General features: G+C 40.9%; 1 protein-coding gene across 2 annotated transcripts in view; it reads right to left on the reverse strand.

The window, feature by feature from the left end:
• cblb (Cbl proto-oncogene B, E3 ubiquitin protein ligase) overlaps positions 1-19345 on the reverse strand; it is a 194427-nt gene that overhangs the window by 25006 nt on the left and 150076 nt on the right. For both annotated transcript variants that reach the window (XM_043701075.2, XM_043701074.2), the window contains exon 11: positions 8715-8821. In XM_043701075.2, coding sequence (XP_043557010.1) covers positions 8715-8821 — 107 coding nt within the window. The remainder of the gene's footprint in view (positions 1-8714; positions 8822-19345) is intronic.

The raw sequence follows: 19345 nt of genomic DNA on the forward strand, positions 1-19345 counted from the left end.
AGGCTGATTTTTTAATGGCATTTGTTGAAGATGGGGGGAGAGATGGAGAGATTTAGGGAGGGAATTATAGAACTTAGGGCCTGTACATCTGAAGGAATGGCTACCAACGGTGGAGCAATTAAAATCAGAAATGCTTATGTGGCCAGAATTAAAGAATGCAGATATTTTGGTCAGCTGCAGAACTGGAGCAGATTACAGACACAGGCAAGAGCAAAGCCAAGGGGAGATGTAAAGGCTGTGAATTTCAAAACTACCACGTTATTTCACCGGAAATCAATGTACATCAGCGAGCACCATAGATAACAGGAAATGTTGCAACCTATGGAGAGTAAATGTTTTAGATGACCTCAAGGTTACAAAGGATCGATGCAGGAGGACTGCTGGAAGAGTCAGGTTTGGAGGTAACAAAGAGACTCACTAGGGTTTCTGCAGCAAATTAATTGAGGCAGGCATGCAGGTGGATGATGTGACAGATTTGGAAATTGGTGGCCTGAGTATTGCATGTAGATGTGGTCAGAAGTTCATATCAAGGTGAAATATTACACTCCGACTGAATACTTGAGTTCAGCCTAAATCAGCTGTCAGGGGGCAGGCTGGAATTCTTGAGTAGGGACCGAGATTTGTACCAGGGACTGAAGACAATAGCTTCATTCTTTCCAATTGAGAAATGTCTGCTCATATAGGAGTGGTTACCAGACAACGGACTAGTACTTTAGAAACAGTGGAAGAGTTGAGGTGCTGGTGTGAGATAGTTCCAGATGCCATTTGTGCACATATGACAACTAACACTGTACTCATGGATGATGTTGCCAAAGGGAAGCATGGCAATAAAACAAAGGAAGAAGCTGAGAAAGACCTGAGAGAAACACAAGAGTTAACATTGTAGGGTAAACAAGAGAAGCATACACAGGTGATTCTTTGGCTGCGATTAGCTAAGTAAAAACAGAACCAGGCAAAAGCATTCTTCCCCAGTTAGGTGACAGAAGATGGACCAACAATAATCAATGGCTGTGAAAGGTCAAAGTTAGAGGGGCATTTCCTTTAATCAAATAAGGTGTTATTTGTGCTGCTGAAAAGGGTAATTCCAATTCTCAGGCAAGAGTGGAAACCTGACTGAAGAAATTCCAAAAACAAACGTTACATTTTCTACTTTTCAATGAATTTCTGTTGCGGAGTACAGAAATGCCTCATAACAATTTGCTTAAAAGCATTGCGCAAACCTGCATCAAATTATCCCATGGATTAATATCAAACAACTCTGATGGCTCTTAATTTAAAGTGAAAGTGGCATGTTTTATTGAAATGTTTGAGGCCATCTGCTCCATGAAATAATGCAGGCTACAGTGAACGAATGGATCTGGATCAGAGGACACGAGTCTCACCGGTAAGGTCAGCATTTATTGCCAAACTCTAATTAATGTCCAGAGAGCAGTACTAAGTCATCATCCTCAAAATCTGCAGATCATCTGATGTAGTTACACCCACAGTGGTGTTAGGGAAAGGGTTCTGATATTGGATCAAGTGACAGTGAAGGATGGTGTGAGAGCTGGATGGAAACTGTCAGATGGTAGGCTTGGATATGCTGCCCTTATTATTCCAGGTGCTAGATCTGGAGCAGATACTTCGTCTTGTGGGGTATTCTAGGATGAGAGGTCAGAGTCTTAGGATCAAGGATAGCAAATTTAGAACAGCTGAGGAAAAACTAGTTCTCCCAAAGGGTTGTGAATCTGTTGAATTCACTACCCCAAAGTGCAGTGGATGCTGGAACAGTGAGTAAACTTAAAAGAGGAGTTAGACAGATTGTTAATTGGTAATGGGTTGAGGGGATATGGAGAGAAGGCAGGAAAATAGAGGTGAGAAGCATATCAGCCATGATTGAATGGCAGCACAGACTCGATGGCCGAACGGCCTAATTCTGTTCTTATATCTTATGAACTTACAAACATTGCAGGTTTTGAGGTGCTGTCCAGGAGTCAGCATATCAATATTGCTGCAGTTATTTCAGCCTTAGTAACACATTGATGGAGGTAGCAAATTTATTTATTTATGGGATATGAACAATCATGGCTAAGTCATCATTTATTGACCATCTCTTAATGCCATCTTGAACTGCTGCAGCCCTCTGGGTTGAATGACATCCACAGCACTGTTAGGCAGGGAATTCCAGGATTTTAACCCAGGGATAGTGCAGGAACAATCATACATTTCTAAGTCATGCTGGTCCATGATTGGAGTGGAAGTTGCATGTGGTGGTACTTCCATCTATCTGCCTCCTTTGTGTCTGTCCAGATAGTAGAAGTCATACATTTGAAAGGTGCTGTCAAAGATGCCGTGGAGAGTTGCTGCAGTGCATCTTATAGAATGTTGATGATGATGGATGGGGTGCCAATCAAGCAGGCTGCTTTTTGTCAAGCTTCTTGAGCATTATTGGAACTGCATCCAACTGTATTCTACCACACTCCTGACTTTAAAATGATAGATAGGGTGCAGATCAAGCAGACTTCTGGATGGAGTCAGACTTACTGAGTATTATTGGAGCTGCACTCATTAGGTGGACAGAATATAATCAATCACTCTCCTGATCTCAGCTTTGTCGATGGTGGACAGGTTTTGGGAAGACACGAGATCAGTTACTAGCTGCATGATGCCCAACCTTTGGCCTGCTGATGTAGCCAGTGTTCATGTGCCTGGTGCAAATTAACATTCTGCTGTAAATTATAAATGTCAGCAAATTTAATAGAAGCACAATAACACAGTAGTACAACACAACCATTTACTCCACTTCATCGATGCTTGTTTCAAACAGCAATGCATTTATTTCCACTCACTCCATCTTCCTAAAAAGACATCCAATTTCCCTATCGAAGATACTTTTGAATCTGTATGCCCTACTTTATCTCACAGTTCATTTGAACTCCTCGGTGCTTGTTGTTTAAATGTGTTTTTCCTCATGCCATCTCTGGTTCTTTAGTCAACCACCTTATATGTGTGCTATCTAGACCCATCAATGTTTGGAAAAACTTTCACTTCATATATTGTATCTGAACACTTTATAATTTAAACACTTACATCAAATCTCTTCATAGCTTTCAGTACTCCAAAGAAAATGATTTCAATTCTCCAGTATAGCCATATAACTAATATTTCATCTCTAGTGCTATTGCAGCAAATGTGGTCCACAAGTTCCAATAGAATTGTTGGCTTTATTTCAGTCACAACTCAGATCCTACTCAAATTATTTGTCGATATCACAAAGCACACAAATAATGGAGTGTTCTGTTATATAGGACTTTGATAAATATTTCAAAAATGACAGTAATCATGACATCTATCCTATGAGATTATTGAGTAGAGTGCCATAGGGGTTAGTGCATGTTGAGCAGAATCTTAATTTTTCAGACTCACATGCAGAATGAATGGTCCAATAATCTATTAGAGATTGGAAACCATTCTATAGTGAAGCACATTTTTCCATGACACCAGCATCTCAGCTCCAAGTATACTGATTGCTGAGCCCTCATTGAACAAAAAGAATGAAAAGGAGATGTTGGAAGTGTGTCCTGTTACCTATTCACACTGCATCTTCTTTGGAGGTCCTATCTCAAGACTAGAAAGACAAAACAAGGCAACATTTCCCAAGCACAACGGCAGTAGGCTGGCTCCTGCAATCATGCAGGATAGAGGTGATCAAGGAAGTGGGCAGCAGTAAGGTGCCTCAAAATAGACACTGTCCCAAGAGCCTCAAGGACCCCAAGATTGTATATTGGTGTTTCCTTTGGAGCCCGGAATTATACACCAGGTAGATAAATGGCAAATCTGAACAAGAACACTTTATTGACTGTGCTCACACCACCACAGCCAGCTCTATACTGTACCCAAGTTCCACCCCCTCCTGGTTACCGAAACAGCTCTCTTAAAGGGGCAGCACCTCCAAATACAGAACAGCCCACCTCCTTTATTTTAAAACTTGCATGAACAAACACACACACACATATACATATACATATACATATACACATACATATACACATACACATATACATATACATATATATATATATATATATATAAATAACAATTATCAAGATTATACAGACTCTTTAGCCAACATGTGTATGTAGTCAGGAATATTTACAAAAACATTGCAACCATGGAAAAACAACCACTCCCCACTTGTACAAGACATTCTGTCCACAGACTATATCAACATGGTTAATCACTCAGGAGAGTGTTAGTTCCTGGAAGAATGTCTCCTCTTCTCAGGAACTGTTTCTAATGCAGTCTCCTAGATTTCCGCAAGCTCCTGTTATTCCACAGATGTGTCCTTCTCTAATGACCTGTTGTTGCCTGTGATTCAGCTGTTGCTTCCTCTCCAGGAATGACCAACCCTGACTTTGAGACACATGATTCGGGCTCTGTATTCTGAGGGACTTCCCCCAGTTGGATGAGGCAACAACTGTTCCACAGGTCTCCTCCAGACCAGTGCATCCCTATAATGTTTCATATATAGCAACAATCATGTTTGAGCCACACCACTTGGATCCATTTTCCTCAGATGTATAACTTCAAACCAACACAGTTTCTCCTCTTTGAAATATCTTTGAGCTTAAGGTTCTTACCCTTCTGGCCATCTGTCCTACCTGATTTTGCTCTACCACCTCTCTGGTCTCTTCTAGTCACAATAAGTCAGCTGGTGCTTCAATATTAAGGACATCGGGTCATTGCATGTGGTATCTTAAGCATGCTGATAAACTTGTTGAGTCGCTGTTCTAGCAACCCCTCACCTTGTGAAACCTTTAAGGCCTGCTTCAAGGTCTGAACAATTTTGTCCAGCTGGCCATTTATGAAATGAAGGGGATATGAGCCGATCTCACACACTGCCACAGGGTCATAAGAGCCATACAGCATGGAAACAAACCCTTCAGTGTAATGAGCCCATACCGACCATGTTCCCAAACAAAACTAGTCCCACTTGTCTACATTTAGCCCATATCCCTCTGATTCATATACTTATCCAAATGTCTTTTAAATGTTGTAACTGTACCTGCATCCAACACTACTCATGTAAAAAGGTTGCCCCTCATGTCCTTTTTAAAACATTTCTCCTCTCGCCTGAAAAATATGCTTTCTATCCTGGGAGAAAACACTTGCATTTCACCTTATCTATGCCCGTCATGATTTTATAAACCTCTGTGACATCACCCCTCAAACTCCTATGCTCCAGCGAAAGAAGTCCCAGCCTATCCGGCTGATTTTAATAACTCAAACTCTCCATTCCCAGCAACATCCTGATAAATCTTTTTTTGAACCCTCTCCAATTTAATAATATCCTTCCTATAACAGGATAACCAAAACTGTACACAGTCTCCAAAAGTGGCCTCACCAATGTCCTGTACAACCTCAACATGATGCCTCAATTCCAATTCTCAAACAGGAGAAAGTGAGGACTCCAGATGCTGGAGATCGGAGTAGAGAGTATGGTGCTGGAAAAGCACAGCAGGTCAGGCAGCTTGATGAAGGGCTCTTGTTCTTGGATGCTGCCTGACCTCCTGTGCTTTTCCTGCACCACACTCTCAACTCCAAAACTCAAATGTCTGAGCAATGAAGGCAAGCATACTAAAGGCCTTCTTAACCACCCTGTTTCCTTATGACACAAATTTCAAAATATTATGGACCTGAACCCGTAGGTCTCTGTCCAAAGACATTAACCAGAGCACTACTAGTTATTGTATATGTCCTGCCATGTTTGTTTTACCAAAATGCAATACCTCGCATTTATCAACTTAAACTCCACCTGCCACTCCTCAGCCCAGTGACCCAATTTATCAAGATCTCTTTATAATCTTAAATAACCTTCAGTGTCCACTATAGCACCAAATCTGGTGTCACCCATAAACATATTAATTTATACGTCTTCTATTTTCTCATCCAAATTGTTGACATAAATGACAAACATAAGTGGACCTGGTACTGATCCCTGTGGAACACCACCAGTCACACGTCTCCAGCCTGATAAACAACTCTCGACCACCACCCTCTATCTCCTACAGTCAAGCCAGTTTTGTATCCAACTGGCAAGCTCATCCTGAATTTCACATGATGTAACTTTACTAATCAGTCTAGCATGTGGAGCCTTGTCAAAGGCTTTGCTAAAGTCCATATAAACAATGTCTACTCGAGTCCACATAAACAACATCTTCCCCTCTGCCCTTTTGGTAACTTCCTCAAAAATCCCAATCAAGTTTGTGAGACAGGATCTCCTTCACACAAAACCATGCTGACTATCCCTAATCAGTCCTTTCCTCTCCAAATGCATGTCAATTCTACCCTTCAGAATCACTTCCAACAGCTTACCCACAACAGATGTCAGGCTTATAGGTATATAGTTCCCTGGCTTCTCCTTACATCTTTTCTTAAACAAAGGCACAACATTAGCCACCCTCCAGGCCCCCAGCATCTCACCGGTGGCATGATGATACAAATATTTCTGCTCGGGGTCCTGCAATTTCTTCCCTAACTTCCCACAACATCCTGGGAGACACTTGATTAAGTCCTGGAGATTTAACTACCGTTACATTTTCTAAGACCTCCAGCATGTCCTCTTGTGTATTGTGAGCTGTTTTCAAAACATCAATATTTAATGCCCAGAGTTCTCTAGCCTTCATTTCTTTCTCCATAGTAGAAACTTACTCAAAATATTCATTTAGTATCTGTCCCATCTCCTGACTTTCAACACACAGGGGACCTCTTTGATCTTTAAGGAACCCTATTCTCTTAACGAGCTTACATAATGTCTTTGGATTATCCTTAACCTTATCTGCCAAGGATATTCATATCCCCTTTTGCACCCCCTAATTTTCCTCTTAAGAATGCTCCTACATTCTTTATCTTCAAGAGATTCATTTGAACCCACTTGTTTATATCTAATATTAAAAATCACAACACCAGGTTATAGTCCAACGGGTTTATTTGGAAATACTAGTTTTCAGAGTGCTGCTCCGTCATTAGATAACTAGTAGGGCAGAATCATAAGACAGAATTTTTAGCAAAAGTTCACGGTGTCATGCAACTGAGACAATATATTGTTCAATAGTTACCTGATGAAGGATGAAGGTGGAGTTCAGGTAGAAAATCAAACACAATCTTAGAGAATGATGGACCAGACATTAAGGGCCAAATGGCTTTATAAAAATTCATTCCTAGAATGCAGGCTTTGCTGTCTGGTCCAGTCAAAAGATATGCAGGTTAAGGTATACTGGCCATGGTAAATTGACCATTGTTGACAGTGTGTTGCTGGAAAAGCACAGCAGATCAGGCAGCATCCAAGGAGCAGGAGAATCGACGTTTCGGCAAAAGCCCTTCATCAGGAATCGGGGCATCCTGATGAAGGGCTTTTGCCCGTAACGTCGATACTCCTGCCCCTCGGATGCTGCCTGACCTGCTGTGCTTTTCCAGCATCACACACTCGACTCTAATCTTCAGTATCTGCAGTCCTCACTTTCACCAAATTGGCCATTATGTCTAGGGACATGCAGGCTAGGTGGGTTAGCCATGGGAAATGCAGGTTTACAGGGATAAAGTAGTGGGGTGGGTCTGGATGGGATGCCCTTCGGACAGTCAGCGTGGCCTTGTAGGGATTCTATGATTTATTGCCCATCCCAGATATCCTTCAAAGGTGGTGGTGAACTGCCTTCTTGCTGTGCTGTCATCCATTTGGTGTGAGTACCCACAATGCCATTGGGGAGGGAATTCCAGGATTCTGACCCAGTGATACTGAAAAATATATTTCCAAGTCAGGATAATGAGTAGCCTGAATGGGATCCTGCAGGGGATAGTGTTCCTATGTATTTGTTGCACTTGTCCTTGTAAACGGTAGTGGTTGTAGGCTAGTCTGACATATTATTTATCTTGTAAAGATGCCTTGCTATTTCAGGATGAAAGCTCAATAACCAGAATTCATAAGTTCCTTGTAATTCTTCAAATGTGGAAGTAAAAGATTTTCCAAGGAAAATACAGCCTTCTAAAAGAGTTACATCTGCACAACTAAATGCGGAGCACAGGTATATTGATAACTGTTGTGAAATAGTATTTTCAAAATACATTTGCTAATGTAGACCAAACTGTCAATTTTCCCATCCACATTCATGTAAAAGGATTTATCTGCAATTTAGTTATTAAACAAAGCGACATTTCATTTCTCTTTAAAATTGTAAGCCGTGCTGAATCATGCATTCACATGAAGCATTCACTCTACAGCATTACACCAAAGTAACTTCTCTTTTCTGTGCATGCCTGCATAGTGAAGACTGGTAAGACTATTCAAAAGGAATACTCATCACCAAGCCTAACTCTGATAACATCAAATGGCTTTCCAGCAGAGGTGACTAAGCCATAATCAGGAATACCACTTGACCCCGTCCTACTGTGACACAGATACCAAACTAATGCCTTAATCATTGATAAAATCATTGTAGACAAGTAATTGAACTGAGCACCTTTCCAGTTAGTACAAGCAGGATCATGCTGACAGAATAAAACCATAACTGTCAGGATTAAATGAACAGTGATAACTGTAGTAAAAAGATCATGCTCCAAGTTTCCCGAATCTTTACACTTCTAATAAAAAGCATGATTTAGGATTACTAAGCTATGATAAAGCTACCAAAACTCTGTATTGGTGTAGTCATTTTTCAACAAAATTAACATCAACTCACTTTGTGTTGTTGGGAAATGCTGTAATTATTGATGGTGGTGGTGGAGGAGATTGGCGTGGAGGAGGTACATCATATTCATCAGTCCGCAGAAGTCCATTGGTAACTGTCTATTAAAACAGTGAAAAAATTGTTTACAGAAGAAAACCTTCAACGTTTGCCATCTAAGTAGCTTTAAAACAGGCATTTTGGTTTACCCACCAATTCATATATCATTAATAATTATACAATCATGCAACAGTAACAGTGCATACTTATATTCGTTAGTTTGCATTAATGAGTGACCTTGAATAAAAATTCTAAACATAGGATGACCAGGGCCTACGTTTGGCCCTTGTCCATCCAAACCTTTCCGATTCATGAACTTTTCCAAATGTCTTTTAAATTTTGTAACTGTACCTGCATTCACCACTTCCTCTGGCAGTTCATTCCACACACAAACTACTCTGTTAAAGTAAGTGCGCCTCATAGATTTTTAAAAATCTTTCTCTTCTTAGCTTAAAAATATGCCCTGTAGTTTTGAAAAACCCCCACCCCTAGAAAAAGATGCTTGTCATTCACCTTATATATTCCTCTCATGATTTTATGGACTTTTTTCACTGGAAGACAAAGTTTAAGTCTTTCCAGTCTATTTTTATATCTCAAACCCTCTATTCTTGGCAACATCATTTGTCTCTATTTGCCATTAGGGATGCTCTTATGGACATGTGGTGAGAAGACCATTTAAAGTAATTCTATGTTTCCAGCCTATATTTTGAATTTCAGGGAGAAACTGACCAAAGTCTGTAACTTGGCTATATTTGAAGGATGCTCAACAAACAAAGAAAAACAGAGCAGATAAAAAAAACCCAAGTTTGAAATGTTGCTGCTGGAGACAAGGTGTTGGTGTTGTTCCCTGTCTTTGGGGAATTACTAAACACAAGATTCACTGAATCTTCTCAAATCATAAAGAAACTCAATGATGTGAATTATGTAGAGAGTACACCCTATCAGAAGAAAAATCAGTAAGCATGTCACGTTATGGCATGGATGATAGGAAATATGTATACTTGGATAGTGAAAGTAATAGGGAGTGAAATAGAAATATTAGAATTGGTGAATGAATCAGAAATTAAAAGTTCTAAAGTTGGTCCTCCAGCTTTCAGACTGGATTATAAAGAGATACTTGAAAGATTTGACAGCATCGTGCTTTATCTTCCAGATACCATAAATTTAATTTATGAAGGCCATTACTGAATCAAGAATAAAGTTATGGGAATAGGCCAGGAAAAACATTTTGGCAGTTCATGTAAATTTGTGGATGGGCAGGATGGAGTATATTAGGTTCATGATGGATAATGATATTATTGAACTGAACAGGAGTTGGGGCTCACCTATTGTGATGGGGCTGAAACCGGACAGGTCACAAAGACCCTGCATTGATTATCAAAGTCAAATGGGAACAAAAGCAGACTTATATTCACTTCTAAGACTGGAGCAACTAGACATGCACAATTTGTCACAAGAAGTGACTTGCTAAATGGATCTTGGCAAGCCCTCTGGACTGATAAATCCAAAGAAATATCAGCATTTGTAACTAGACAGACTTGATGCAAAATCATATCATCTGGAATGAAAAATGCATCAACAACATTCTAACAATTAACCAATAAAGTTATTGAAGGACAATGTACCTGTTGCTTACATCAATTATTTGGCTATTTTAAGCCAAATCTGGGAAGAATATTTACTTCACTTGACTGAAATATTTGATTGGTTACACAAAGCCAATCTGGATGTAGGTTTACTTGCTGAGCTGCAAGGTTCATTTCCAGACGTTGCGTTACCCTACTAGGTAACATCTTCAGTGGTCCTCAGGTGAAGCAATGCTGAAAATTCCTGTTTTCTATTTATATGTTTGGGTTTCTTTGGGTTGGTGATGTCATTTCCTGTCGTGATGATATTTCCTGTGGTGAAATTACTTCCTGTTCCTTTTCTCAGGGGGGCGGTAGATGGGGTCTAACTCAATGTGTTTGTTGATAGAGTTCCGGTTGGAATGTCATGCTTCTAGGAATTCTCGTGCGTGTCTTTGTTTGGCTTGTCCTAGGATGGATGTGTTGTCCCAGTCAAAGTGGTATCCTTCCTCCTCCGTATGTGAGGCTACTGGTGAGAGAGGCCCCCCTCTGACCCATAGTCTCGCTAATTTTCAGCATTACTTCACCTGAGGCCCACTGAAGATGTTACCTCGTATGGTAACAAAATGTCTGGAAATGAACCTTCCAGCTACATCCCAAACCTCAACCTGAGCTACAAAATCTTCTCAAAACTCACAAAGCCAATCTGGTTCTGAGGAAGGGTTACTCGACTTGAAACGTTAACTTTGCTTTCTCTCCACAGATGTTGCCAGACCTATCGAGCTTTTACACCAATTTCTGTTTTTGTTTCTGATTTACAGTATCTGCAGTTTTTTTCTGGTTTTATTTTGGTTATAAATCTGTCTAAGAATTAATTTGCTAAAGCAAAAGTGACTTATTTAGGCCAAGGCCAAATACCACCTAGAGAAGTGATAATAAGGGCTATTTTAGATTTTTCTGTCCTGGACAACATGTGAAATTTTGCATTATGTTTGCATGAGTGGATTTAATTACAACTTGTCCTGAACCTCAGCACTGTTGGTGCACCTTTAAAAAATATGTTGAAGAAAGGCAGAAAATTTGAATTTATGTAAAATTGTCTGAGTGACTTTGAAGACTTAAAAGCTGTGCTAACAATTGCTAAAACAAAAGACAAATACTACAGATGCTGTAAATGTGACATGGAAATAGGAAATGCTGGAGAAAGGCAGTACTTCTGGCAGTTGAGTTAACGTTTCAAGTCGATATGACTCTTGTATAGAATATAGAATTCCTGCAGCGTGGAAACAGGCCCTTCGGCCCAACAAGCCCACATCAACCCTCCGAAGAGTAACCCATCCAGACTCATTCCCCTGTCCAACCACTCTACATTTATCCCTTACTAATGCACCTAATGTACACACCCCTAAACACTATGGGCAATTTAGTATCACCAATTCATCTAACCTGCACATCTTTGGATTGTGGGAGGAAACCAGAGCACCCAGAGGAAACCCATGTAGACACAGGGAGAATGTGCAAACTCCACAGAGACAGTCACCGGAGGTTGGAATCGGACCCAGGTCCCAGGCGTTGTGAGGCAGCAGTGCTAACTGCTGAGCTACCATGCTGCCCACAAACATAACAAGAGTTTGTGTTTCACTAGCGTGGAATGATTACGTTGGGATAGGTAGGATTGTATTTTTAGCGTGTATTTCAGAATCTTTCAAATTATTACATGTAAATACCTATTTTATCTTTCCTTTTGCATAATAAGCTTCTATTTTATTGTTAAAACCAAATCTGCAGCATTGCAGCTTGTGTTTCAGTGAAAGACCACCTCATTGATGAAAAAAATGTAATGAAGTATTACAGTAGCCTTCAGTCTGGAGTTTGATTTGTCCAATAACATCAGCTAGGATCTCAACACTTTCACCACACCAATACCCTCCAGGTGTAACTAGGAAACATGGATAGCATTGATGAGAACTTAGGAGACTTGAAACTACAGGAAGGCTCTATAATGGTTTATATCGAAAATAGGAGTAGATTTAGGCTTTTCACCCCTTTCACCCTGCTCCATTATTTGACATGATCATGGCTGATCACCCAACTCAGTACCCTGCTCCTGCTTTCAACAGAGTATTTGATCCCTTGAGCTCTAAGAATTCTAAAAAAACTCTTTCTTGAAAATATTCACTGCTTTGGCCTCAATTGCTTTATATGAGAATTCCACAACTTCAGCACTCTCCAGGTGAAGAAATTTCTTCTCGGCTCAGTTCTAAATGGCCTATCCTTCGATTATGACACTGGGTTCTGGACTCCCCAGTCATCAGAAACATCATTCCTGCATTTACTCTATCTGGTCCTGTTAGAAGTTTCTAGGAGATCCCCACTTATTCTTCTAAGTTGCAGGCAATATTGTTCTAACCAATCCAGTCTCTCTTCATACGTCAGTATGACCATTCCAAGAATCAGTCTAGTAAACCTACATTGCACTCCCAGCATAAGCAGAACATCCTTCCTCAGATAAGGAGACCAAAACTGCACACAACATAACAAATATGGTCTCACCTAGACTCTGTACAACTGTTGCAAGACATCCCAGCTCCTGCACTCAAATCCTCTCCCTGTCGGCATAAACACACCATTGCCTTCTTCACCACCTACTGGACCTGTTTGCTTACTTTCAGCAACTGGTGTACAAGAACACCCAGGTTCTATGGCAACTCACCCTTTCTCAATCTATCATTCAGGTAATAATGAATCTACTGTTTTTGTGAAAGTGGGTAACTTCACATTTATCCACATTATACTTCATGTACCATGCATCTGCCCACTCATTTAACTTGTCCAAATCACACTGAAGTATCTCCACGTCTGCTTCACAGTTCACACTTCCAACCAACTTTATGTTGGCTGCAAATTTGGAGGTATTACATTTAGTTCACTCCTCTAAATTATTAATATATATTGTGAATAGCTAGGGCCCAAATACTGATCTTTCCAGTACCCCACTAATCGCTGGTTGCCACTCGAAGATGATCCATTTATTGTCACGCTTTGTCTGCCAATCAATTCTCTACCCATGTCTGTATGCTACTCCTCAGTCCCATGCACTTTAATTTTATATGCACATCTCTTATGTGGGATCTTATCGAAAGCCTTCAAAAAAATACAGATAAACTACATCCACTTGCTCTCTCTCATTAACTCCACTTGTTGCTTCCTTTAATAATTACAATAGATTTGTCAAACCTGATTTTCCTTTTCTCAATCCAACCTGACTCTATCCAATCCAGTCACTGCTTCCTCTGCTCTGTTTTTAAAACTTGTACAATAGACTCTAACATTTTTTCTACAACCAATAGATATATATGCATTTGGAAAGAGTGTTTGGTTAGGAGTAGTCATCATGGCTTTGTGCGTGGGAGATCATGTCTCACAAATTTGTTAAGAGTTCTTTGATGAAGTGGCCAGGAAGATTGATGAGGGCAGGGCAGTAGATGTAGTCTATATGGATTTCAGTAAGGCCTTTGATAAAGTTCCACATGGTAGGCTGCTATGGAAGATTAGATTGCATAGAATCCAGGCAGACCTGGCAAATTGGATACACTATTGGCTTGATGGTTGGAACCAGAGTGTAATAGTGGAAGAATGTTTGTCAGACTAGTGAAGTGCTTCAGGGGTCAATACTGCGCCCAATACTGTTTGTTATCTATATCAATGATTTGAATGAGATGTACAAGGCATGATTAGTAAGTTTCCAGATGACACTAAAACAAGCAGTGTATTGGACAGTGAGGAAGATTATCAGAAATTGCAGCAGGATCTTCATTAGCTGAGGAAGTGGGCCAAGAAATAGCAAATGGAGTTAAATATAGATAAGTGTGAGTTCTTGCATTTTGGAATGTTAAATCAAGTTTCATGGCAAATGGTAGGCCCTTAAGGAACATAGTGCAATAGAGCGATCTTGGAGTTCAGGGTTACGGTTCTTTGAAAGTGGAGTCATGAGTAGACAGGGCAGTGAAGAACGCTTTTGGCATACAGTCATGGCATTGAGTATAGAAATTGGGAAGTTATGTTGCAGTTGAACAGGATATTGGTGAGGCCACACTTGGAGTAGCGTGTACAGTTTGGACCACCTTGCTATAGGAAGCATGTTATTAAACCAGAAATTCACAGAATGTTGCCAGGTCTTAAGGATCTGAGTTATAGGGAGAGGTTGGACAAGCTAGGACTTCTTTAGTGTTGAGACTGAGGGGGAAATCTTACAGAACTGCATAATATGATGAGAGGCACAGATAGAGTGAATGCTCTGTCTTTTTCCCAGGGTTGGAAATCGAGGACTAGAGGGCATCAGATGAAGATTAGAGGAGAAAGAATAAAAGGGAACCCGAGGGCAACTTTTTAACACAGAGGATGGTATGCATATGGAAGGAGCTTCCAGCCGAAGTGGTTGAAGCGAGTACATAAACAACATTTAAAAGGCATTTGGACAAATACATGAATAGGAAAGGTTTAGAAGGATATAGGCCAAGTGCAGGAAAACGGGGTTAGCGTGGATGGACATTTTGGTCGGCATGGACCAGTTTGAGCTGAAGGGCTTGTCTCCATGCTGTCAGACCCTATGCCTCTATAACCGATGTTAGGCATGCCTCTCTATAATTCACTGTTTTCTTTCTACCTCCTTTTTTTTTAAATAGGATTAACTTAGCTATCTTCCAAGCTAAAGGAACTATTTCAGAGTCTATGAAGTCTCGAAAGATGACCACTAATGCATCCACTATTTATAGGGACACTACGTGCTCTGGGATGTAGATTATTGGGCCTGGGGAATTTATCAGCCTGTAATCCCATCAATTTCCCCCAAACCCTTTCCCTACTAATACTGATTTCCTTCAGTTCCTCTCTATCACCAGACCCTGTACTCCCTAACATTTATTGGACATTGTTGGTCACTTCCTTTGTGAAGGCAGGAGGAAAATATATATTTACTTGTGCTCCCAATTCCTTGTTCTCCATTATAACTCCCTGTTTCTGACTGTAAGGGACTACATTTGTCTTCACTAATCTTCTTCTCTTCACATATCTATAGAAGCTTGAACAATCAGTTTGTATATTCCCTGCAGGCTTAATCCTGTACTCTATTGTCCCGTTATTAACCAGTCCTTTTTGCCCTCCTTTGCTGAACTCTAAACTGATCCTAATCCTTAGGTCTGCTGCTTTTCTCTGGCCAATTTGTATGCCCCTTCCTTGAATCTAATTCTATCCTTAATTTCCCTTGTGCATCATGGTTGGGCCACGTTTCCTGTGCCAGAACAGAACAAACGATTATTGCAGTTTTCTGTACACTGTTAAAATGGTTGCTATTGCCTATTCACATCATCCTTACATAATTTTATCATAGTCAGCTGATACCTCATACCATCGTAGTTTCCTCTATTAATAGTATGCTTGCCTTCATAACAAGAGGGATTGCGTAAAGAAGCAAAGAGCTTCTTCTGCAGCCGGACAGGGCCCTGGTGAGACCACACCTGGAATAGTGTGTGCAGTTCTGGTCTCCAAATTTGAGGGAGTGCAGCGTAGGTTCACGAGGTCAATTCCTGGAATGGCGGGACTACCTTACGCTGAAAGACTGGAGCGACTGGGCTTGTATACCCTTGAGTTTAGAAGACTGAGAGGGGATCTGATTGAGATGTATAAGATTATTAAAGGATGGGACACTCTGGAGGCAGGAAACATGTTTCAGCTGATGGGTGAGTGCCGAACCAGAGGACACAGCTTAAAAATACAGGGTAGACCATTTAGGCCAGAGATGAGGAGAAACTTCTTCACCCAGAGAGTGGTGGCTGTGTGGAATGATCTGCCCCAGAGGGCAGTGGAGGCCCAGTTTCTGAATTCATTTAAGAAAGAGTTGGATAGAGCTTTCAAGGATAGTGGAATCAAGGGTTATGGAGATAAGGCAGGAACAGGATACTGATTAAGGATGATCAGCCATGATCGTATTGAATGGTGGTGCAGGCTCGAAGGGCAGAATGGCCAACTCCTGCATCTATTGTCTATTTAAATTCAAGACCATTGTCTAAGAATCAACCACATCACTCTACAACTTAATGAAATAAGATTCGTAGAACTGGTCCTCACCTACTGGTCCTCACCTACCACCCCACCAACTTCCATATACAGCGTATCATCCGTCGTCATTTCCGCCACCTCCAAACGGACTCCACCACCAGGGATATATTTCCCTCCCCACCCCTATCAGCGTTCCGAAAAGACCACTCCCTCCGTGCCTCCCTCGTCAGGTCCACACCCCCCACCAACCCAACCTCCACTCCCGGCACCTTCCCCTGCAACCGCAAGAAATGCAAAACTTGCGCCCACACCTCCCCCCCCTTACTTCCCTCCAAGGCCCCAAGGGATCCTTCCATATCCGCCACAAATTCACCTGCACCTCCACACACATCATTTATTGCATCCGCTGCACCCGATGTGGCCTCCTCTATATTGGGGAGACAGGCTGCCTACTTGCGGAACGTTTCAGAGAACACCTCTGGGACACCCGGACCAACCAACCCAACCACCCCGTGGCTCAACACTTCAACTCCCCCTCCCACTCCACCAAGGACATGTAGGAACCCTCCAACCACAAGGGATGAACTCAGATTTCTCCAGTTTCCTCATTTCCCCTCCCCCCACCTTGTCTCAGTCAAATCCCTCAAACTCAGCACCGCCTTCCTAACCTGCAATCTTCTTCCTGACCTCTCCGCCCCCACCCCCACTCCGGCCTATCACCCTCACCTTGACCTCCTTCCACCTATCGCATTTCCAACGCCCCTCCCTCAAGTCCCTCCTCCATACCTTTTATCTTAGCCTGCTGGACACACTTTCCTCATTCCTGAAGAAGGGCTCATGCCCAAAACGTCAATTCTCCTGCTCCTTGGATGCTGTCTGACCTGCTGCGTTTTTCCAGCAACACATTTTCAACTTAATGAAATATTCTATCATGTTATGGTCACTCTTTACCAAGGGGCCTTTTACAGCTAGATCATCAATTAATCCTTTCTCATTACACAATATCTAGTTCTAGGATGGGCTGTTCTCTCGGCGGTTCCTCAACATATTGATCCAGAAGAAAACCATCTCATAAACACCACAGGAATTCTTGCTCGACATCATTGTTATGGATTTGATTTTACCAATCCAGATGCAGATTAAAGTAACCAATAATTACTACTGTACAGTTATTGCCTGCATTTCTAATTTCCTATTTAATGCCATGCTTAACATTACAACCACGGTACCTTTCCATATGTTTGCCACGATCTTCACTTTACCCTTCAATTCCAACATTCCCAACACTGCATCAATGCACTCAGTGCAAGCTAAAACATTTGAATCTTGAGTTTGAATATAAGTCATACACAAAACAACAGAGGGGACAATTCAAAACCATGAAACATTGTGGGATTTGATGGGCAGTAGCAAGTAAAAAGTTGTACATGCAACTTAGGAGTTAAAAATCAGATCAGTAAAATCCGCAGATACAGGTCATTCTGCTATAATGCATGTTTTGTCAGTGCGAATTGGCTATAACTTGAATGACAAATTGTGGACGTTGTTTGGATAACACAAACTTTCTACTGTATAGGTATTGTGATTTTCTATTAGCAATCTTCTCCAGAGCGATTTTCTGTCGTGGTTTTTCATAGCGGTATTTTCTACAGCATGAATTGCAGAGGAAAACAACTGTCATGTTATAGCAGAACGACCTGTAATACTAACCAATTATGATAAAACCAGGAGTGTTACACTTCACAATTTTGATAATATCAACCTCTTTCCACCTTGCATTGATTTGATGTTGTGGTATAAATTCAGAGTTGAGTCCTAAATTGAGAGTGCATAGGAAAATTTGCAAGTTCTTATTGAGCAGATGACTTAATATGGCTTGAATTTGATAATGCTTGCAATTAATCCTTGAGGTTATTTGATTAATTGGCTTGATTTTAAAAAAATGTTCCATTTAGGACATTCCAATCAAATTTGTCAGCCATCCCAAAGTGTTTTATAATCAACTGTTTATGTTTCACATGTGCTGTCATTGTTAAGTAGGCAAACACAATATTCAATTTGCACATGGAAAAATTCATCAACAACAGAAGAGGTCACTGATCAGCCAACGTATATCTATGTGCTCTATCGGCAAAATATTGTGGATGCTAAAAAACCTGAAATAAAAATGGAAAATGTTGAAAATGCTCAACAGGTCTATCAGCATCTGTGGAAACAGAAAGTGAGTTACAGGTTGATGACAAAATCACTGACTATTTCTCTCTTCACAGATTCTGTCAAATCTGGTCATATTTCCAGCATTTTCTGTATTTTAGTGGTAAACTATAACCCCTTCAACCCAGAGCACTGTGCAAAACTTGACTACTCTTGGGAAATAAGGTAAGGCAGGTGACTGAGGTGTCAGTGGGGGAGCACTTTGGGGCCAGCGACCATAATTCTATTCGTTTTAAAATAGTGATGGAAAAGGATAGACCAGATCTAAAAGTTGAAGTCCTAAATTGGAGAAAGGCCAATTTTGATGGTATTAGGCAAGAACTTAAAGCTGATTGGAGGCAAATGTTCACAGATAAAGGAACGGCTGGAAAATGGGAAGCCTTCAGAAATGAGATAACAAGAATCCAGAGAAAGTATATTCCTGTCAGGGTGAAAGGGAAGGCTGGTAGGTATAGGGAATGCTAGATGACTAAAGAAACTGAGGGTTTGGTTAAGAAAAAGAAGGAAGCATATGTCAGGTATTGACAGGATTGATCGAGTGAATCCTCAGAAGAGTATAAAGAAAGTAGGAGTATACTTAAGAGGGAAATCAGGAGGGCAAAACGGGGACATGAGATAGCGTTGGCAAATACAATTAAGGAGAATCCAAAGGTTTTTACAAATACGTTAATGACAAAAGGGTAACTAGGGAGAGAATAGGGACCTTCAAAGATCAGCAAGGTGGCCTTTGTGTGGAGCCACAGAAAATGG

Source organism: Chiloscyllium plagiosum, unplaced genomic scaffold (assembly GCF_037043375.1).
Source record: "Chiloscyllium plagiosum isolate Xiang-an unplaced genomic scaffold, Cpla_swu_hap1 HiC_scaffold_12, whole genome shotgun sequence".
Taxonomy (NCBI): Eukaryota; Metazoa; Chordata; class Chondrichthyes; order Orectolobiformes; family Hemiscylliidae; genus Chiloscyllium; species Chiloscyllium plagiosum.